This window comes from Prionailurus bengalensis, chromosome D3, assembly GCF_016509475.1.
Source record: "Prionailurus bengalensis isolate Pbe53 chromosome D3, Fcat_Pben_1.1_paternal_pri, whole genome shotgun sequence".
Lineage (NCBI taxonomy): Eukaryota > Metazoa > Chordata > Mammalia > Carnivora > Felidae > Prionailurus > Prionailurus bengalensis.
This window is the reverse complement of record NC_057356.1, coordinates 58,200,167-58,224,382: the sequence shown is the minus strand read 5'-3', so window position 1 is coordinate 58,224,382 and position 24,216 is coordinate 58,200,167. Positions and strand designations below refer to the sequence as shown.

Here is a 24,216-nt window from a genome sequence, read left to right as displayed (position 1 = left end):
AAAGGATGAATTCTTCATGGATGTGAAGAAACACAAGTGTATACAAGAGTTTTATAAGATGTGCTATTGTACAGAAGGTTTGCCAGCTTTCTACCTTGCTGTTCTGATACTGGGTCAGAGACTTTCTTCTAGGCTCTAACAATGGGTTCTGGTTTTCTGTAGCCCATGTTCTGTGACACAGAATGTTAAGCAGGGTCCCTACTCTAATACAAACCGCAGCCCATCTCAGAATCTCCCAGCTCTCCCAAAGGAAGAAACAGCCTCTCACATATAAAACAATAGTCATTCTGCCCTTGCCTGTTAGGAGACTTAATGTTCCAACCAAGATGATGAGCTTTCAATCTCAGGAACAGTCTTACTTCAGTAGGCACCCATGACAAAAAAAAATGTCTTGATAAGTAAACAGGTAGTACATTTGCCAATTACTCTTGAGCTTCAAGATCAACTTGGAATATTCCTTCCTTGGGTAATAGTAGGATTTGTACACTAAATGTCTCCCTCATATGCTCTAAAAGGGTATACGAAGGATGTTTTGGTGAGATAATAGATTCACAAGTCTTAAGGCTAATAAAAATAACAATATTCATGTATATCCCTTTTACTCTTTCTAAAGAATTTTCATATATATCCAATTCTTAATATTTGTAAGCTCATAAAATGTTATAGAAAATATAAAAGATTAAAATGAATTTCTCCTCAATACATAAGGAAAAGGTAGGCTGAAAGAAAAAAGGAGGACTGTGATATCTTTTTGGGGGGGTCATAGTCCATCAATGTGAAAATATGAAAGGTGTTAAATATCAAAACCACAATGAGGGATCACCTTTTACCTGTCAGAATGGTTAAAATAAAAAAGACAAGAAATAACAAGTATTGGCGAGGATGTGGAGAAAAGGAACACTTGTGCACTGTTGGTGGGAATGTAAATTGGTACAGCCACTGTGGAAAAGAGTCTGGAGGTTCCTCAAAAAGTTCAAAATAGAAATACCATATGATCCAATAATTCCACTACTAGCTATTTACTCAAAGAAAATGAAAACACCAGTTTGAAAAGATATAGGCACCACAATGTGTATTGCAGCATTATTTACAATAGTCAAGATATGGAAGCAACCTAAGTGTCCATTCATAGATGAATGAATAAAGAAGATGTTTTGTACGTACACACACACACACACACACATACGAATATTATGTGACCATAAAAAAGGACGAGATCTTGCCATTTGCAACAACATAGGTGGAACTAGTGGGTATTATACTAAGTGAAATAAGTCTTACTAAGAGAAATACCACATGACTCATATGTGGAACCTAAAAAACAAAACAAATGAATAACCAAAGAAACAAACAGCAAAATCAGACCTATAAATACAGAGAACACACTGATGGTTTCCAGATGGAAGGGGTAGGGGCAGGAGGATGGGCAAAATGGGTGAAAGGGAATGGGAGAACTGGTTTCCAGTTATGAAATGAATAAGTCATGGGAATAAAAGGCACAGAATAAGGAATACAGCCAATGGTACTCTAATAGCATTGCATAGTGACTTGTGGTAAGCACAGCATTATATACAGAGAAATTGATTCACTCTGTTATACACCTGAAACACTGTGTGTCGACTATACTCAAATAAAAGAATAAAAAGAAAAAGTGTTAAATATATCAAAAGTGATAATATCCATGTATTTAAATATATAGTATGCAAAGATGTCCATCTGAGCTTAAGATACCGTAACCAATGACCATTAGCTACATTATTGTCTGTATTCTCCATTATAAGTATTCTTTTTTTGTTGTTTGTTTTTAAGAGAGAGAAAGTACAATCAAGGGAGGGGTAGATGGAGAGGGAGAGAAAGAATCCTAGGCAGGCTCCATGCCCTATGTGCGGTAAAAATCAAAATCGAAATCAAGAGTCGGATGCTTAACTGACTGAACCACCCAGGCATCCCATCCTTTGTAAGTATTCTTGCTGATAAAGTCTTTGATTTACTCAGTGGCATTTTTTGGCACTATCATGCACAATCCTGACCATTCTTTCCCTAAGGCAAAGCATGTAGCTTACACTAAAATATGGTCACCTCTTTCAATGTTATTAATGACCTCAATTTGGACTTTGATGGTGTTAACTTTTTTCCTGTTTTTCTCTGGGCATCCTCCCTAAAGTAAGATCTTCTGATGTTTTCCAGACATGGTTACATTTAAACATTAAAAAAGAAAACCCCTCAGTAAACACATCCTCACACAGCATAATCTCAGGAAATGTAAATTGTACCCAGTCCCCTGTCAACTGGGAAGGTCAGAAGATACTCAAGTAACGGCTCTGCACCACGCTGTGAATGACGCTGTACCAAGTTTGACTACTTAATGTTTCTAAACTACTGATCAGTGCAAAACCCAAAGATTTTGAAGGAAAGTTTTAAACATGTTATTAACATGTTATTGTGAAATCAATTATTTTTTAAAATGTTCATTTCCGATTTTATTCTCAAAATGTATAGACTACTCTGCAATCAAGAGGAAGATGCACATGATTTCACTTTGATTTTGTCTCTTAACAAAGGGTAAGGCTCAGGTATAGGATGGAAAGGTGGAGAACTAAAGTTCCATGTGGTCCAGAGACGCTGTCAAGGTTTTGCTGCTAGTTAGCTCTAGAGGCAGGATGGATCCAGGTCTATGGCCTTTGACTCTAATGCCCTTTCCGCTAAGCCATGCTGCCTGTCTGCAAGCAAGGATTTTTAGCTGACAAAACCAGAACAACAAAGTAGCCCAGTCCAAAGCAGAGGCTTACAAGAAGGTGTATGCTCTGGTTGGACATAAGCAAAGAAATGGCTAAGTGAAGAGAACCATGAGACACAATCTGAGCAACCAAATCCCAACGCAAAGAACATGCTGAAACTGCTCACTACTGAAAATCTGTTGCCAACCAGACTTGAAAACCTCCTGAGAGCCTAGATGGTTTCCAATTCTTATAAAATGGAAAAACCCTATTAAAATAGATGAAAATGGGAAGTAAAAGCAGCACAATTAAATGTATAAGCTGGGCACAAACCATGGCTCTTTTGTAGATGTGAAGAAGACAATGAAAAATAATTATCTATAGGACTACTATGAACAAGTAAATTTAAAAGGAAACAGGTCTTTTGTGATCATTCATTCATTCATTCTTTCTTATTGGATGTCTGTTATGTGCCAGGCCCTGCCCTGGTCTAAGACAGGGATATAGCAATGAATATAATAAAAGAAATCCTTGCCCTCATGAAGTTTACAATGTAGGTGGCACAGGAGAGGGGAAAAGGCAGACAATAAATAAAACACATTTTTAGTAGATTATACAGTATATTAGAAGGTGGTAAGTACTATGAAGAAGGATAAAACAGAGAAGGAAGAAAGAGGTAGAAAACGTAGGAATGATTTTCTCAGGAGTCCTTCTCTTGTTACTCAGAGGATGATGGTGCCATATAGGCATTTCATAGAGAAGACTGCCATCTACAATACCTCTTAGTGGTTAGACCCCAACCTCTACAGTTTAGATTGATAGGAGGAATTCTACAAGGTCTTCTTAATCATTTTTGTCAGTGTAGGCTTATTGATGTGTTCTGATAATACCCCCGGGGAGAGGATGACAATGGCTAAAAAAAATTGCTAATGGAAAAGAGAGGCCTGGGAGGGGGGTGGGCTGGGGGCAGAAGGAAGAAAGGGAGAACATCGGAATGCCAGGGTTATGTATTTGGGAGATGTACAGCTCCAGAGCAGGGGCTTCCAAATGTGTGTTTTTAAACCAAGTACATCAGAGTCAACTAGGAAAATAAACATACATTAACTGGGGCCCATTCCTGGCACTTCTGATGCAATTAATCTGGGTGAGGCCTGGAAATAGATACTTTAACAAAGATTTTGAAATGACTCCAATGTGGACAGATTTTACAAACACTGCTCTGAAGGGAATGAAACCCTTTCAGAAATTGTGCAAAGGGTTAATTATGGTAAGAAATCCATTAGCAGTAACTCCATTGAGGACTTGAGTGACCCTAGAAACAGAAGTTCTAGGAACACAACGTTAAATCCTAACTTGATCACTAGCCAAGAATTTTATTCCCCACCCTCGTCTGTTTAGAAAAAAAAACAAATGGAGGAAAAATCTCAAGACATGAAAAAAAGGTGCCAATGGTGCATAGGAAAAATACTTTGAATGCAGGGTCATTCACATTTGCTGTTAAGCCACATTTCTGCAGAGCACTGTCACTCAGTGGAGTGGAGTGCTAATATCATTTATATATACTGTTCTAGGTGCCTAAACAAGTCTTGTTGCCCTGAGCAGAGAAAGAAGTGAACACTGAGTGCACACTATGGCCCAGCACCAAACTACGGGCTTTGCATACCTAGTCAAAGTTAATACAGTGAGCAAATTTGCAAGGTGGCTATTAATGTTATTTTCACCGGAGGACTCAGACTTAGGTAATGTTTGCAAACACATTTGCATGGCAAATATGAAAACAACAACAACAACAGCAAAACAAGCCCTATTGCCTACCTTTGAGATGAACCTAATTCTATTCCTAACCTCTTGTCAGGGAATACACATAGAGTTTGGAATTAGAATAGCAAAGTCCAAATCCTAGTTCCTTATTGCATGTGTGATCTTGGGAAGTTCTAGTGACAACTATTATTTAGGTATATGCTGGGACTGTGCTAAGTACTTTATGTTCACTGCCTTATTTAGTTGTCATGACAAGCCTATGAGGAAGATATTAGTAGCCCCATTTTATAGATTAAACTAAATGACTTGTTCACAGCCACATAACTAGAATTCAAACCTAGGCCTATAAACCCAGGTGCCTCATTGAGCTTTACTTTCTCATGATTGTGAGGATTACATTAGGCAACATATATAAAAGAATTTTATAAAAGCATTAAACTGGGACGCCTGGGTGGCTCAGTCAGTTAAGAGTCTGACTTGACTTTGGCTCAGGTCATGATCTCATGGTTCGTGGGTTTAAGCCCCGTGTTGGACTCCATGCTATAGTTCAGAGCCTGTTTGGTTTTTCTCTCTCTGCCCTTCCCCTGCTCTCTCTCTCAAAATATAAATTTAAAAAAACTTAAAAAAAATTTTAAAAAGCATTTAACTGTCTAGAACACTGACACTCCACAACTGATCCTTAACACTGAAGTGAAGGGAATTTGGTGACCTTGGACCAAATGAACAACTCTAAAACAGCAGTCCATGAGACTAAAAACTGTGAAATAATAACAGGAACTGGCAATGCTGAACAGATGTCACTAATCATACCATTTTCCAGCATTCAGCACCCTGGAGAAGGCACACCAAGGAAGCATGATCCTCACCTACTGCTGGTTTAACAAAGAAATAACATTTATGTCGTATGTTCCAAGGTTAACCTTAGGGTTGTTGGAACTACTTGGAACTATAGAGTAAAAATTTTGAAATGGGTTTACCTCCTATAAATGTGTGCCCTTTGTTTTCTTTTTAAATATTGTTTTTAAAATTATGTAAATAATACATCATTGTAGAACATTTGGGAAATACAGAAAACTATGAATGATGAAGTAGCTCTTATAATCCCTTCACCCAGAACTTAGAAATAATTCCTGAAACTGAGGAATAGAATTCTAAGTGACTAGTAAAGATCAGCTGTTTTAATGTACATTTTCTTGGTGCAGTATGTTTTTCCTAAGGTAAAAATGTCTTAACAAGCTTCCTTAAGCTGAACTCATTTTCTGGAATTATGCTATCTCTTTAATATTTCTACTTGGCCTATTTGTTTCTGTTTTTTTTTTAAACTTATACACTGTATAAACAGTGTGTGTCAGAGTAGTATGGATGATTATATTACTGGCTTTTAACAGTGGGAATTACAGTTCCAACACAGTATCATGGCTTAATTAAAAGCAACATCTTTTCATCAAACACATAGGAATTTCCATGAGTTCAACTGTTCTTGGTAATAATGCACCTGCTGGCAGGGAATTTCAAGTCATCAACTGAACTTAAACAAAACACCATTAGAATGGCTGGATTTTCATCCTCTTTAGTAAAGATGGAAGGCAGGCACATCATACTTCATGTTTTCTTTTATGTACTCAACACATTCTTTTCTGAAGTTTTCAGATTATTCCTTTTTACTGTCATCATTTTATGTGCATCATTTCATTAGGTTTGTTTTTATTTTATTTACAATATACTCAAAATGGAAAAGTTACAGTAGATGCTACTCTGTGTATAGAGTGCAAAATTACTCTGAGGGCATGTAAAGCTAAAATGATAGTTCTTGGCCTAGTAGACCACATTTTAGGAAGTCATTTTTAAAAAAACCTAAAATGAAATTCTGTCTAATACTTTGCAATCAAGTTGTAATAGGCATTAAAGAGAGTTTTGCGACATGTAATTTATATGAACATACAGTAGAAATGGACATACCTGTACAGGCCCAGCACATTACCTGATATATAACAGACATTCAGTGAGTAGTGGCCAGTTTTGTCACATATGGTCATCACTCATATACCCAACTACATAAAAGCAACAAAGTCTGCTTTTCAAACCTACCACATAAACTCAAGTAGTGCCTGTCTGCTCTACTTTGGGGTTTGGGATTTTAGCGTAGCTTCCCTCTCTCTACCCTGGTAGAATAACACATTATTATATGCAGGCACATGAGGGAATCTAGCTGAGTACATAATAGCTGTGTGAATGTATAGGTGAGAAACAATTCTGATTAAAAATAATATTTGGTTACAGTTAGGATTCTAGGCACAAGTGCAAGAAATTGTTGCAATTTGGCTATTGCGTGCAATGGAAACATAGCACTTCCCTTTCTCTGAATGACTGCTTCTTCCTATCAGGTTATAAAAACAAATTCTAGGGGCACCTGGGTGACTCAGTTGATTGTGTCCGACTCCTGGTTTTGGCTCAGGTCATGATCTCATGGTTCGTGAGTTCAAGCCCCACATTGTGCTCTGCTCTGATGACACAGAACCTGCTTGGGAATCTCTGTTTCTCTCTCTTTCTCTGCCCCTCCCCCACTCACTCTCTATTTCCCTCTCTCTCAAAATAAGTAAACTTAAAAAAAATAAAAATGAATGAAAACAAATTTTAAGTCTTTTTTTTTAAGTTTATTTGTTTTGAGAGAGAGTGCGTGCAAGTGGGAGAGGAGCAGAGAGAGAGAGAGAGAGAGAGAGAGATAATCCCAAGTAGGCTTTGCACTGTCAATGCAGACCCTGAAGCGGGGCTCAAACTCATGAACAGCAAGATCATGACCTGAGCCAAAGTCAGATGCTCAACCCAGCCACCCAGGCGCCCTCAGATTTTAACTCTTAAAAGCAAGTTTGTCTCGGGGCACCTGAGTCGCTCAGTATGTTAAGCATCTGACGTCAGCTCAGGTCATGATCTCAGCTGTGAGTTGAAGTCCCTCACTGGGCTCTCTGCTGTCAGCACAGAGCCTGCTTCAGATCCTCTATCGCTCTCTCTTCCTGCTCCTCCCCTGCTGGTTCTCTCTCTCTCTCTCTCTCTCTCTCTCTCTCTCTCTCTCTCTCTCTCAAAAATAAATAAATAAATAAATAAATAAAATACTTTAAAGCAAGTTTGTCTTATTCCTACTCTAGACCAGAATTTTATCAGCTTAGTTCCCATACCTGAATTAAGTTCAAGTTTCAGGCAGAATGAAAAAACACTGAAATTTGGGATCAGAAGAACGATGTTCAGGACCTCTTTTCTGCTTCATGACTGTGTGACCACGGACAGTCTTCCAGTCTCGTTCAGTTCCCCTCTCTTCACTGTAAAATGGGATACTACTACGACTTATTTCACAGGGTGTGGGTGTAATTTGAATGAGACAATGCAGGTGAAAAGCATTCTGTTAACCCTAAGGTACTATGCCAGGGACTGTGAACAGGTAATTATAATTTTCAGCATTATATTTTTGTTACTAGTATGATAGATACATGTTGCTTATGTAGGTCTTGAATCCCTGGCTGCCGCCAATCCAGAATTTTGTTGCCAGAGATAAAACAGATCATTGCTACAATTGGGAACAGCATATTGACATGATTTTTCCTTCTGTGCAATCTAAATGGCTACTGGCAAATAGAGATGGGAAACTAAACAATGCTTGAACTGCCCAGGGGCTAAGGCCTTGGTTTATGACCCACGGAGAATAAAGAGGGACAAATGCAGAAATGTTTGTCTCTCTTCACGGCACAGCAAAGGACCAACATGCCAGTTGTAGTACTTTAAAGACTATATCATATCTGGAGCTGGAAGCAACTGGATTATCATGTCAAGTTACTTAAGGTGTAAATAAAGATTAAAAAAAACCCCACTTTTTAAAAGAAAGTTGAAATTGTTTAATGTATACAACATGATTTTTTGGAAGAGTTGTTCAATATTAGGACATTATTAATTATATATATAGTGAAATGATTACTAAAATCAAACCAATTAACATATCCATCTCTTCATATAATTACAATTTTGTGTGTGTGTGTGGTGAGAACACTTGAAATCTATTAGCAAATTTCCAATATTTAATACAGTGTTGTTAACTATCGCCATCATGCTGTACATTAGATTTCGAGATTTATTCACCCTAAATATTGCAACTTTGTACCCTTTAACCAACAGCTCCTCACTTCCTCCACCTCCCCACTCCTGGGCACCACCATTCTGCTCTGTGCTTCTATGCTTTGAACTTTTTAGGATACACATATAAGTGAGATCATGCAATACATCTGTTTCTGGCTTATTTCATTTCACATAATGTCCTCCAGGTTAATCCATGTTGTCATAAATGGCAGATCTCCTTTTTTAAAGGCTGAATAATATTCTAAAGTACATTCATCCACTGATGGACATTTAGATTGTTTCTACATCTTGGCTACTGTGAATAATGTTGCAGTGAACATGGGGGTGCAGATATCTCACTGTGGCACTGATCTTATTTTCTCTGAATATATACCCAGAAGAGGGACTGTTGGATGATAGGGTAGTTCTATTTTAATTTTTTTTTGAGGGATCTCCATACTGTTTTCCACAATAGCTGTACCGATTTATATTCTCACCAGTAGTATACTAGGGTTCCCTTTTCTCCACATTCTTGCCATTATGTACTTGTTATCGCTTATCTTTCTGAAAATAGCCATCCTAACATTTGTGAGGTGATACCTCATTGTGGTTTCAGTTTGCATTTCCCCGATGATTAATGGCATTGAGCATCTTTTCATATACCTGTTGGCAATCTGTATGTCTTCTTTGACAAGTTCAACATCCATTCCTGACAAAAACTCTTAACAAAATAGAGAAGAAAATTTCCTCAGCACAATAAAGGCCATTTATGAAAAGCCACAGCTAACATCATAATCAATGGGGAAAAACTGAAGGTTTTTCTTTTCCTCTATGATCTGGTGTAAGGCAAGGGGGCTCACTCTTGCCACTTCTGTTCCACAAAGTACTAGAAGTGCAAGCAAGAGCAATGAGTCAAGAAAAAGAAAAGCCATCCAAGTAGTTAATGAAGAAGTGAAATTATCTCTGCAAATGGCATGATTCTATATGTAGACAACCCTACAGACGCTATAAACTATCAAAAAATCCTGTTAGAACTAACAAATTCAGTAAAGTTCTAGGATACAAAATCAATATACAAAAATCAGATGAATCTCTTTATACTAACAATGATCTAATAAAAAAGGAAATTAAGAAAAATTTGAATTTATAATAGCATCAAAAGGAATAAAATACTTGGGAACAAATTTAATCAAGGCAGAGAAAGATTTGTACACTGAAAACTATAAAACACTGATGAAAAGAACAGAAGAAGGCATAAACAAATAGAAACATAGCCCATCTTCATGGATTCAAAGAGTTAATATTGTTAAAATGTCTATACTACCCAAAGTAATGTACAGACTCAGCAATCCCTACAAATATTCCAATGGCATTTTTCACAGAAATAGAAAAAACTATCTCAAAATTCATATGGAAACACAAAAGACTGTAAGTAGCTAAAATCTTGAGAAAAAAAAGTTGGAGGCATCATATTTCTGGCTTTCAAATTATATTACAAAGCTATAGTAATCAAATCAGTATGCTACTGGCATGAAAACAGATAGACAAAGCAATGGAGCATAATTAAAACCCTGAAATAAACCAAAGCATAAGTAGTCAATGAATTTTCAACAAGGATGCCAAGAATATACAAGTAGGAAAGGGTAGTGTCTTTAATAAATGGGGCTGTGAAAACTGGATATTCACATGCAGAAGAATGAACTCTTATCTTGGACTCTTATCTTACATGGTATAAGATTAAAAAAAACTCAAAATGGATTAAAGTCTTAAATGTACCATCTGGAATTGTAAAGTTCTGAGAAGAAAACAGGAAAAAAAGCTCTTTGACATTGGCCTTTGAAATGATATTTTGGATCCGATACCAAAAGGCAACAAAGGCAGAAGTAAACAAATGGGACTGCATCAAAGTATATAGGAAACAATCACAAACTGAAAGAAAATATTTGCAAACTATATATCTGAGAAGAGGTTATTATCCAAAAAAATATAAGGAACTCCTACAATTCAATAGCAAAAACAAAATCAAACCAAAAAACAGTCTGAATAAAAAATGGGCAAAGGACCTGAATAGACATTCTTCTAAAGAAGACGTAGGAAAATACTGTCTTTAAGACAGAGACAAGTTTAAGTTCTAGATTGCAGGGTATTTGAACACTTGCAGCCTGGGCTTAGTGTAATGAGGTCCCAGTTTTCCAGTATTGTCAGCCTGGTTCCTCAGTCTCAACTTCAATGGGCAAAAAGTCTCCACAAGCTTCAAATCAGCTGTGCACAAATAGTTGTCTGTGAGCATGATTGTGTGCAAGCACACTATAGACAGCTTATCAAGCCGTAAACTTACAGCAAATTTTTCAGGACAATTAAGCATAGGGTTTGACAGCAAAGAACCGCAGTCATAAAAAAAAAAGAACAAGTTTAGCTATTTTTGAGCTATTTTTTAAGAGCCCCCAAAGACGCTATTAAACCTTTGAAAATATGTACTCAAATATGTATTCCTACCCCCGCAACAAACAGTAAGCTCCACGAAACCACCCCTCTCCAACATATCTAAAACACAAACAAAACAAAATAAAAATGTTCAACTCTGTGTTGTGGTAAAAAACTAATTTCTTTGAAAAAAGCTGGAGTAGAGAGGTGAACAGTACTTCCTAGAAATAGGCCAACTATAGCTCCAGCTCCCCAAATTCAGTAATTGGGCATAGTTTGGTGAGATTTGCTTTTCTCTCTTCACATCACATCTCTCTCTCTCTCTCTCTCTCTCTCTCTCTCTCTCACACACACACACACACACACACACATGAGGGCAATAGTATCAGCCTTAAGTCTTATGAATCAGGACACAACAGAAAGAAGCCTTTTGATTATGGAGCATAAGGCAAGCTAACACCTCGCACAGCTCCCCTAGGTGGGATATGTGTGACATTCCTCAGGCACTCTTGGTGGCCCAAGACCAAAGGAAAGGGAGAAAACAATGGTTAACTGATAGAGATCACAGTCATGCAGGACATATGAGTCTCCATCAGTTTACAAACGTTTTAGTAAATTACAAGAAAAAGGCAATCTAATCAATAAATAGCGTAATCTCCAGAAATGTATAGACTCAGTTTCCTGGAGCCCCAAGTTAACAAAGGCAAGAAGGAAATGGCAGGTAAAATTAAATTTCCTTATAACTTGCAGCCCATTGACAAATACTTGAGACAGGCAGAGTATAACATTTCTCCAGAAATTCCCTACTGTCTTCATGTTAATGCCTTACTAGAGGGAAAAACAACCCTAGCCTGACAATAGCTAGGCCTCCAGTATTTTAGGAGTCTTCTTTAGCATATGAAAGTGCTTCTGGAAAACTCCCTTTTGCCTTGACCGCCCCCAACTCCATTGTATATAATCAGTCCCTCCTTACCAGCCCAGTGCAGCTCTTTCTGCCCAAGGGTCCTATCCCCATGCTTTAATAAAATCACCTTTTTGCAACAAAGACATTTCAAGAATTTTTTCTTGGCTCTGGACCCCCACCAACACTCCCCAAATCGCATCACTTTTACTTTTTACACCAGGGACTGAGAACGTAATCCTGGTATATGCCTCTGTTTATCAGTTTGGAACAATTACCAATGAGAGTTGTCATATGACTGAGAGAGAGAAACTTCGCTGGCATTTTAAAAAGCAACAAGATTTCTGTTTCACTGAACAATCCCACAAGATACTGTCTTCATTTTAATATAAAGTATATTAGATCTCCATACCTAGATAGAAAAATATACCCACATATAAAGAATATCCAGCTGTTAATATGCTTTTTCTCACTAAATTTGAAATAAAAAATTTGAAGATCCAAAGCTACATTAATGCAAATATCTGTCTGTTGCAAGTATACTTTTTGATTAAATTGGCATACATCAAGTACAATTAGAAAGGTTATTTATAACGAAGAAATACATAATTCTGCATCTTAATGGGGATGACAATTACAGCTGATGGTTGCTAATTAACATGACTTCTTTTGCTTTGGGTGTCAGATATTTCCTGAATGATCTTTCTTGGTGGCAATGGGCATACTTAATTCTGGAAGGCACAAAAGGGTTAATTATCAGTAACAGTTGTGCTCATAACAAATTGGTTGGTAACCTGACCAGCTCTGGTTTCACCTTGGAGACCAGAGAATCAAGTGGAATCTGTAAACTCTGACTCTGGGTCATGGCAGGAGAAGTATTTGTTGAACTCTCTGATCATAGGTGCACCCCCCACCAGGTGTTCAGAACAACAGGGAGGAAAGCCCTCTAGTCCTCTCTCCAGGGGAAGTGGGTTTGTGAGGTGTTACCTGTGCCAGTGAGGCAGAAATGCATGGCACTGTTTGGTGCCACAGCACCACGCTCTTGTGCCAAGATGACTGCCGCGCTCACTCTCGGACAGCTCAGGGGTGTGTGACCAATGCCGAAGGCCCGACAAAGAAGCACTGCAGCCCTCAGCACAGAAAACTATAAAGCCTCCTTTGCTTGTGCTGTAAATTACGTATTTATTTTGTTAGCATGAGATAGATGAATATTTCTACATATAAAGGTGCCCAGCTAAAATCAGGATAAGCGATATTAATGTCCTATGGTCAGTATTATTGAACCTTGAAAGCAATAAACTTTATGAGTCAATAAATATTACATTTGCAACATAGTTAACATTCCTTTACTGTCTCTAGCACTTATTACACATTGTAACCGCAAAGTCTACAATACATTATTCATATTTGGGGTGTCACCAAGTGATGGATTGCTGCAGGAGAGGCTGTCCTTTAAATAAATCAACAAATAAAAATGCAAATGTTAACATTTTCAGCCACAACTTTTTCCATCTTGAATGGGGAATGAAAATTTCACATTATATTGACAGGCAGCAGAAAGAACAATTAACAGCCCACATTGTGAATGAGAAAGATGACTGACTTTGCACGCCTGGTTTTATCACCTGCACATGGAACCATGTGGGACTCTTCTAGGTGTTAGTGCTTATCAGAGAATAAACAAGAACCTTTTTCCCACCAGCATCTGTCCCACCCTCATCCTCTTTTGCAAGTTTTGAAAATTCCCAGAATTAAGGGTGGACAGGCTTTTACTCTTGTTCTCAGTACCTTCAAAGGTTTGTTAGGATGAAGAACTGAGTTTTGTCTTATATTAAGAGTTTGTGTGTAACTGAAAAGTAGTCTATAAAAAATTCCTTTTCTATACTTTGAAATAAAAATAATTCAAATAATCCTGATTCTGAAGTCTGGAAAGCAACCACTGTGCCTTCCTGGTAACTGATTTTCATAGTACTGGATCTTTTTTTTTCAACTCTACGCTTTGTATAATAGACCTATGATATGCCATCATGCACTTCTAAGGATGAAGTCCAGTGTGTTGCACATCGTTTTTATGTAGCCAAGTACTCATTATTTAAGAAACCTTTGAGAAACTATATTCAGCTGATTTGCAGTATTAAGAACTAACAGAGAATCCTTTTTTTTTGGTGTGTAAATATGAGTCTTCACAGCAAATTTAACCTGGGCTTGTAAAATTGTACAAAGTTGATATGGTCCATTCAGAAAACGTGTGCTGAGAATGTTCTACAAAATTCTTACTGGGGAAATATTTTATTCTTTATTTTCATGCTTCTCTCTAAACTGAAATGCAATCATCAAAAACACATTAAAGTAGCATTAAGGATCTCACTTTAATCTTCAATAGGAAAATTCACTAAGATTGAAAATCCAGACCATTTCTTTTTTTATTTTTATTTCTGAGAGAGAGCATGCATGCACAAGCAGGGGAGAGAGGCAGAGAGAGAAAGGGAGACAGAGGATCCAAACTGGTGTCCGTGCGGACAGCAGAGAGCCCGACGGGTGGCTCGAACCCACAAACTGAGAGGTCGTGACCTGAGCCGTGAGATCATGACCTGAGCCGAAGTAGGACACTTAACCAACTGAGCCACCCAGGTGCCCCAGAAAATCTGGATCATTTCTCCTCTTTACCTGTACCTCCTCCAGAGGAAGCCTTCAAGGCAACTGAGATGGACCTTTGAGTACAAGCATTCAGCCACACTGCTAAGTGGTCCAAGGAGGGAGCCCTTGCAACATTTCAGAACGACAGCTCTCTGTGGGTACTTGGAAAATGCTAATAATGGCAGCATTAAAAATAAAAGAAAGGAGTAATGGACAAAGAATGTGGTAAACTGGTTAAATTTTCTTTCAATTGAGGGTCACCTTCAAAATAAGGAGGCTGTCGTTGTCAACAATTACAATATTTAAGATGATGGACTTTGGAGTCTGAAATGCTACTTCTACATCTTATTGGCTGGGTGACCTTAGACAAGTCACTCAGTCTCTTAGTTTCCTAATTTTAGAAATGAGGATGATAGCAGTACCTCTTTATAAAGCAGTGATGAAGATTAAATGAGATAATTCATAAAAAGTGCTGGGTACATAATAGATGCTAATAGATGGCAACCATTATTACTGTCTTCTACATTAGAGTTATTTCCCCAAAGTTCTTTATAATTAAAATGAAGTCTTAAAATCTATATTCATCTGATAAGATGCTGAGAATTTAAGGCTCAAACAATAGTATTACCAAGAAACCCTAAACTATGCCTTTTTGGTGTTGATCTTTATATATTCAGCTTTAAATGAATAATATGGCAGTTGGCTTACTGGATGTAAGAAATTTTAATACCCTATTTCTTTCCTGACTCCAGAAAAGGCTGATCAAACTACTAACTCTTCAGATGTTTCTAGTATCAGTAAATGTTGACAGACCCTTTAAAACTGTAATACAAAACCCACCATAATTTTCAGTATCAATTAATTCAATTAGTTAAACTTATAGTCAAAGTATATAACCATTCTGTGATAAATTGGGAAAGACCTACTGCTAAGCACATTTTCTGATGAATGATAGGATTAGCTTTGCATTTCTTTGGAAATCCTTGCCAATAACCAGTTTCAATCAAGGCAGGGCATGTATAAAGGAAAGGGCTCCATGAGTTCAACCTGGCCAAATCCAGATGCTTCCACATAAGGCCTTTCTTCTGAGTAATGGTTATTAAGAATTGTCAAGACTTTCCACTCCTTATTAAGTAGCTCCTCCCAAATGCTCTTACCTAAAGAATATTAAACCCCCTCTCTCAGCTCCTCCCCTGTTTGCACTCTCTCTCTCTCAAAATAAATAAATAAATAAATAAATAAATAAATAAATAAATAAACATTAAAAGAAAATAAACCACTTACCGGGAAGTGTCATGCTGCAGTGATGATGTGGTTGTGATTACAAGCTCCTTTTGGCTTCCTGTTGTCATAGGAGATGTGGACGCATCTTTTCTAATTCCTGCCAATGTCCCTGTACGAACAATAAAGGAATTAATTTGGGCTTTCACTAAAAGGAAATGGAAAAATCCATTTTGAGTGATATATTAAACATTACAAAAATCCCCAAGCTTGAAAAGTAAGCTATTTCTTTTCTCTGAAATGAAACAATGGCAGATGGAAAAACTCAGTGGGTTGTTTTGATTTTGTAAACATCAGAGATCCACAGTATCTTGTTTAAAAAAAGTACATCTGTGCGGTAACAGACTGGCTAGTGGTTTTGTTTTTAAACCTGATGGCCTGTCATCTTCCTGCTGATTTGAGTTTACTGTGAAAATGCCCAAGAAGGTAGATTGCTTTATTTTGTTCCCTTTCCCTATCCTAAGAAGAGATCTTTCTTCTCTTTGAGCCCAGGACTTTGTACCACCTAGGCCCCTAAGTTAAACCCAAAACATTCAAGGTAGGCATAAATCTTAAATATTTCTTTCAAAGAACTAGACACTGGGCTAAAACAAATGCCTGCTTGGAAGAGATGCTTACCTAACCATCCTAGGGCTGATCTGGTCTCTGTTCCTTTCTAATAAACAATGTTGAGTTGATAATTAGTTTTCTCCTCTGGAGTGCTCAATGAGATGGCATGGACAGAAAGGTTTTTCGTTTCTGTTTGTTTTCTAATTATTATTATTTCTAATAATAATTTTCTCCTTCTCCTTTTCCTTCGAAGACTGTTAGAATCTCATTCACAGTTTTTCTTCTGGTTCCTGGGTAACAATTGTGTAGGCTGCTTAAAGAACTTATATGGGAAGATGTACTTTTTCTTTGAGGGAAGCGTAACTATTCAAGTAAGACCAAGATAGCTTTGATGTGTAGGGAATACCAGACCCTCAAATGCCAAGAATACAGTATGATAATTCTGGGAATGGCACCGTTCAGGTGTGACCAGAGAAAATCAGGTCTAGAGAAAGCAAGAGTCTTCTATCTACAGAGATTAGCATCAAAACAATCACCGTGATCCTTGGTATTCAAAAGCTATACTCAATACTAACTGTTCTTTATTATGTACTGAGGTGAAGGATGAGCCACCTAAATGCACAATTCAGTCCTCTTTGTATACACAAGTTTGTGGGACCCTCAACCCAAACCAATACATTTTCATACTAGACATAAACTCCACCATTACCTATGGTGCATTCAGTCAGTAAATATTTAGCAAGTACCTAATCATGGGCAAGGGCTATTGCCAGGATTAAGCTCAGACTTAGTTTAGGGCAGGGGAAGGAAGGTGTGAGAGCAGGAACACGAGATACTCTAAACAATCTGGTAATCATAAATAACCCAAAGCAGTATAAGGTAATAACAGCTAACAGACACAACAATATGCTTAGTGTGTGCCTGGTACTTCTCTAGGCCTTTGCCATATATCATTTATCTTTTTTAAAAACAGCCTTATGGGGTGGCTCGGTGGCTCAGTTGAGCATCCAATTCTTGGTTTCAGCACCGGTCATGATCTCACGGTTCGTGGGTTTGAGCTCCGCATTGGACTCTGCACCCACAGCACAGAACCTGCTTGTGATTCTCTCTCTCTCTCCCTCCCTCTCTGTCCCTCCCCTGCTCATGCTCCAGCATGCACGCATAAATAAACAAATACACTTAAAACAAGCTTCATTATAATTTGAATGCCATAAAACTTAACCATCTTAAGCATACAGTTTGAGAAAGAGTAGATTTCTATAGCTTATGAAAGCATGGCCACAACCCAGTTTTAAAAATATTTGTCATGAGATTCACTTGTTTCTTTTTACAACCCAGGGTTAGAATATTTTCTCACAGGGGGCCTGGGTGGCTCAGTTGGTTGACAGGCGACTCTTGATTTCAGCTCAGGTTCTGAAATCACAGTTTGTGAGTTCAAGACCCACATCAGGCTCTTTGCTGACAGCACAGAGACTGCTTCAGATCCTCTGTCCCCCCTCTCTGCTCCTCCCCTGTTTGTGCTCTCTTTCTCTCAAAAAAATAAATAAACATTAAAAAAATGAACTTCTAACACATACTGTATAAAACTGAGTATTTCGTCACCCCTAAAAGTTCCCTTACGTGCATTTGTGGCCAGTCCCTTCTCCCTGTCTGTTCTGTTTGTATCCGCACTCTAGCTCTCTCTCTCTCTAGTTTTGCCGTTTCTACAAATTAGTTATATTGATCCTCATAAAAACCCTTTGCAATAGATACTCAGTTTTATATCTCATTTACAGATAGGCAAAATAAGCCATAGGGGACTTACGTGACCTGCCCAAGGCCACAAAGCTACTAAGTGAAGGAACCAATATTCATGTCCAGATAATCTGATCCCAGAGCTTTTCACCATTAAGCTCTTCCACCATAATAAACAGAAAAGTCTGAGGAATTAAGAAGTGGAAGAGATCACATATCGCTATAGGATTTAAAAAGATTTAATGCAGGCGGTGGTATTGTGATAGGAAGGAATAAGGAGCATGGAATCAGCAAAAGCATTAAATTAGAAACCTCAAGGCTAAATATTTAATGTATTCAGGAAGTATTTATTGAGCATCACTACGTCCTTGTACCTTGCTAATCACTTTAAATCACTTTACATGCATTATCTCACTATTCCTTACAACAGTCCTTAAATTATATTATTGCCCTCATTTTCTAGATAAGGAAGGTCAAGCCCCAGGTCCAGTATCACACAGCTAGTAAGAACAAGGCTGGGTTTTGATTTTGTATGGCAAACTGATCTTAAACATTGTGCTAGGTGGCTCAAAAGTAAAACACAGCAGCAACAAACACAATTAAAAAAAAAAAACAACAACCTGGTCTTTGGAGAGATTATTTTCGTGGCAGAACCTGGAATAGGTGGGACAGAGAGAAGGGAGGGAGGTAAAGCAGCTCACAACTCCTACAACTGTCTGGACAGAGTCCTGGGTGAGGTGAGGGGAGATTAATGGGCAAACAGGGATACGACCAACAGAAAGGGATTTGTGGGTGAGGTGAGAGGGAAGAAGAAATGCCCAGCAGTGAAAGAACATCATTATCTCTGTAATCACTACTATAGAAGACCTGAACATTATTTATTCTGTTTTGATATTTCTATCAAAAATTTGGTGGAGACAGGTGACATTTGATGGGGACAATTTAAAGAAGGAATTGTAACAGAGGGCCCAGGGACTTGCATGGCATCCATGGATACACTTTGGATTGTGAGTAACTTGTTCTGCAAGATGAGCAAACATTTCTAATACATTTTCACTTGATAAATGAGCGATGTCTTGCAATACAAGTAGTATGTGATGCCCAATGTCACATGATCACAACTGAACCAATGGTTCTTTTCTCTCTCTCGCTTCAGGATTGTGGGTGATCATCTGCTATGCTCAGATACTCAGTCTCAAGCAGTGGTGTTTGGCAAAAATCAGTGATTTTTCAGAATGTGGGAAGGTGCCCACAACTGGCACTAGTGTATTTTTTTGTCACTTCAAAGCACCTATGGACAGTCCTTTGCTTTTCCATACAAGAGTAAGCTTAGGAATGTTTTGCCTCATTCTAGGTCAGGCTGCCTGCAGATATAGACCTTTTCCTCTGCTGCCTTATTGCCAGTAACATTAAACATAGTATCTGACAAGAGTTTATTAATACTGTACTATAGTCAACATCCATTAGTGATAATGAAAGTCATTCTACATAACAACCCTCCTCTCTCTTGTCTCCTTCACACCAGCCACGAAGGTTTTCAAAGGTAAGTGCAGGTTAATTTGTTTATTTTTCTTTATATTTTGTATTTTCTTTATTATTTTATATTATATTACAATATTGTAATCATTTTTATATGAATATTTTTGGGTTGTGGAGCGAATCATCGGAGTTTCCATTATTTCTTATGGGGAAATTCACTTTGATATACGAATGCTTTGGATTACAAAGCATGTTCCTGGAATGAATTATGTTTGTAAGCCAAGGTTTTACTGTACTTCATGAATGTGAGACTCCGTCATAGCTGCAGGCACAATAATGTGTGTATATGTGCTCATTCATTTTTCTAAGGAAAAGAGCCATAGTCTTCATCAAATTCTAAAAGGATATGAGACTGCTAAAAGTTAAGAACGATTGCTCTAAGACATAGGACAAGCTTATTCCTTTTTCTTGATACTCTAAATTCTATTCCTTACTAAGTTTCTGGGAAGCTAAATATCAGCTTTTAATTATGTTCATTTCTTCTATACAATTTTATTTAATATTAAGCATATCAACAATTACATATAGTTATGCATATTCATAGAACTACACATCTCTAAATTTATACACACACACAAAGACAATACACATTTAAAAAATAAAAGTGCTGTTAAGAATATTATCCATTAGGCTGATAAGTTTCATAAATATGTTTGAATATGTAAATAAACACATACATATATTTTTGCACACACAGAACTGAACATAATGGAGCATATCTTATTTACATCTAGGGGGGTCTATGTCCATCCATCAGTCAATATCTCATGGTAAAATAACTTCTTAGAGTTCAACTTTGAGGAAAACGCTGTTTCTGGGCCCTTTGTTTTATTTTGCATTTTAAAAGTCCCTGAGTTATAGTATATATTCAGTTTCATTTAAAGAATAAATGATAGGGGCACTTGCATGGCTCAGTTGGCTAAGCACCCAACTCTTGGTTTCAGGTCAGGTCATAATCTCATGGTTTGTGAGATCAAGCCCCACGCTGGGCTCTACACTGACAGCATGGAGCCTGCTTGGGATTCTCTCTCTTTCCCTCTCTCTCTGTCCCTCCCCCGCTTGCATGGGTGCGTGTTCTCTCTTTCAAGATAAACTTAAAAAGAAAGACAGAATAAATGATAAAGAAAATACCAAAACAAACCCTTTGCAGATTAAGAAATAAAGTGGCAGCACTGCCACCTGGAAGCATCACTAACGTCCATCCCTGATTATAACCTCTTCTCACTTCCAGGAGCCAGCTACTATTGTCATAATTATTCCCTTTCTATTCTTTACAGTTTTACCACTACGGTTGCATTTCAAAAACGTGACTTAATTTTGCTGCTTTTGAACTTGATAAAAATAGAAATATACTAATATCTACTCTTTTGAAGACTTCTTTTGCTCAATATTAAGTCCATGAGATTTACCCATGTTAATGATTTATGTAGCTGCAGTTTGTTTTCTTTGCTATATAGTATTCCACTCTATGCATTATGACTTTTTATTCATTCTATTGATGGACATTTAGAGTATTTCTGGTTTGGGACTATTATGGAGAATGCTTGCTGTGGCAGAGGCTGCTAGTTACTCACCAAAATTCCCTTCTTCCTGGGCACCAGGTAGATTATATTTCCTTTAAAAAAAATTTTTTTTAATCTTTATTTATTTTGAGAGAGAGACAGAATGTGAGCAGGGGAGGAGCTGAGGGGAGGGAGACACAGAATCAGAAGCAGGCTCCAGGCCCTGAGCTGTCAGCACAGAGCCCGACACGGAGCTCAAACTCATGAACCGTGAGATCATGACCTGAGCTGAAGTCCGACGCTTAACCTACTAAGCCACCCAGGCACCCCGGTAGATTATATTTCCTTTCCCCTTATAATTATGTGTGGTTGAGTGGAAAACCAGTGGATGTGTTCTGTGCCATTTTAAGCCTGTCCTATAAAAACCTTCCACATGTACTCTTCATACCCTTCCTCTTCCTTGCTGACCTGGTATGGCAAGGCCAACAGTTTCCTGGAAGGGGCCGCAGAGTAAATATACCAGGCTTTGTGGGCCATTGAGCTCCTGTTGCAAATATTCAGTTCTGTTGCTGTAGTACGAAAGCATCCACAGACAATATGTAAAAATGGAAATCGTATTCTAATAGAACTTTATTTATGAACACAAGCAGCAGGGCAGAGGTGGCCATGAACAAAGTCCGCTAACCAGTGTTACTATAAAACTCAAGGTGATCTTGGAAGAAACTTCTTGTTCCTTAAGCCATTGATATTTTTTCTATTGGTTACCACAGTTTAGACTACCCAACTAAATACAGCTGCTATGAACATATATATTTGCTATAAATACATTTCTTTCAGAAAACAGAGGAGAGAAAACAATATTTTCTCATTTACTTTTTAAAAAATTGTGGAAAAATAACACATTTATCATTTTAACCATTTTAGGGTGTACAGTATTAGGCATTAGGTATAGTCACAATGTTGGGTAACCATCACACTATCTAGTTCCAGGACTTTTTCATCACTTCAAACAAAAAACCTTTAACAATTAAGCAGTCATTTTCCATTTTCCCATCTCCTAAGGCCCTGGTGACCACTAACCTGCTTTGTCCCTTCTGGATAGTTCATATAAATAGAATCATACAACATATAGCCTTTTGCGTCTGGCTTCTTTCACTTAGCATAATGTTTTCAAGTTCATTCATGTTAAGCACATATCAGAACTTCATTCCTTCTTATGGTTAAATTATATTCCATTGTACAGATATGCTGCTTTTTGTTTATCCATTCATCTGTTGATGGGCATTTGGGTATCCCTGCCTTTTGGTTACTGTAAATAAAGCTGCTATGAACATTTGTGTACAAAATTTTGTTCAAACACCTGTTGTCAGGCACCTGGGTGGGTTAGTCGGTTAAGCGTCCGGCTTCAGCTCAGGTCATGATCTCGTGGTTCATGAGTTGGAGCCCTGCATTGGGCTGTGCAATGACAGTCTGAACCTGGAGCCTGCTTCAGATTCTGTGTCTCCCTCTCTCTCTGCCCCTTCCCCACTCTCACTCTGTCTCCCTCTCTCTCAAAAATGAATGGACATTTAAAACATTAAAAATAAATAAAAGACAATTAAAAAACATAAACACCTGTTGTCGATTATTTTTCTGAGTACAACTGACGGGTCATATGACAATTCTATGTTTAACTTATTCAGGAATTACCAAACCATTCTCCATAGTGGTTCTATTATTTTAAATGAGGGTTCTGATTTTTCCACATCCTCTCCACCTTGTTATTTTCCATTTTTTAAATTATAATAATCTTAGTGGGTGTGAAGCAGTGTCTCATTGTGGTTTTGATTTGGATTTCCTAATAATTAGTGATGTTGCACATCTTTTCATGTGCCTACTAGCTATTTGAATATCTTCTTTAGAGAAATATTTATTCAAACCCTTTGCCCAGTTTTTAATTTAGTTGTTTGTTATTGCATTATAAAAGTTCTTTACATACCCTGGATACCAGACACATAGGATATAGGATTTGCAAATTTTTATCCCATTTTGTGGGGGTGTCTTTACATTCTATAGAAAGTGTTCTTTGACACAATTTTTAAAATAATTTTCATAAAGTCCAATGTATTTTTTCTTTGGTTGCTTGTGCTTTTGGTGTCATATCTAAGAAACCACCGTCTAATCTATGAAAAATGAAGACCTGCACCGATGTTTTCACCTAAGAGTTTTATAGTTTTCATTCTTATTTTTAGCTCTTTGATTAATTTTGAGTTAATTTTTGTGTATGGCCTGAGGTATATAAATGAAGAGTCCAGCTTCACTTTTTTGCATGTGAATATCCAATTAGTTGTCCCAGCACTATTTGTTGAAAAGACTATTCATTTGTTGAATTGTCTTGGCAACCCCTGTTGAAAATCAATTGGCCAGAAATGTATGGGTTACTTCTGGATTCTCAAGTCTATTCCATTGATCTGTGTGTGTGTGTGTGTGTGTGTGTGTACACACACACACACATACACACACACACACACACACACACACATATATCCTCATGCCAGGTATAGGTATAATTTCAATATAGTTTCGATTACTATAGCTTTGTAGTAAATTTCAAAATTAGGAAGTATGAGTACTTCAACTTTGCTCCTCTTTTTCAAGATTGTGTTGACTATCTGGGGACTCTTGAAATTCTGTATGAATTTTGGAATTGATTTTTCCATTTCTGCAAAATATGATATTGGGAGTTTGACAGGGATTGCATTCAATCTGTGGATCACTTTGGGGAATATTGACATCTCAACAGTATTAAATACTCAAATCCATGAACACAAAATGTCTTTCCATTTAGGTCTTCTTTAATTTGTTTCAGCAATGTTTTGTACTGTTCAGTGTACAAGTCTTATACTCTTGGTTAAATTTGTTGCTAGGTATTTTATTGTTTTGATGCTAATATAAATGGAATTGTTTTTTTTTTAATTTCAGTAGTTCATTACTAGTGTGTAGAAATGTAAGTGATTTTTGAGCATTGAATTTTAGACTGCCACTTTGGTGAATTCATTTATTAGCTCTAAGAGTTTTTTGTGCATCCTCT

At 37.4% G+C, this 24,216-nt stretch overlaps 1 protein-coding gene across 4 annotated transcripts in view; it reads right to left on the bottom strand.

Moving 5' to 3' along the window:
- KIAA1328 (KIAA1328 ortholog) overlaps nt 1-24,216 on the bottom strand; it is a 347,018-nt gene that overhangs the window by 38,474 nt on the left and 284,328 nt on the right. For all 4 annotated transcript variants that reach the window (XM_043558639.1, XM_043558640.1, XM_043558642.1 and 1 more), the window contains one exon: nt 15,826-15,934. In XM_043558639.1, the coding sequence (XP_043414574.1) occupies nt 15,826-15,934 (109 nt within the window). The remainder of the gene's footprint in view (nt 1-15,825; nt 15,935-24,216) is intronic.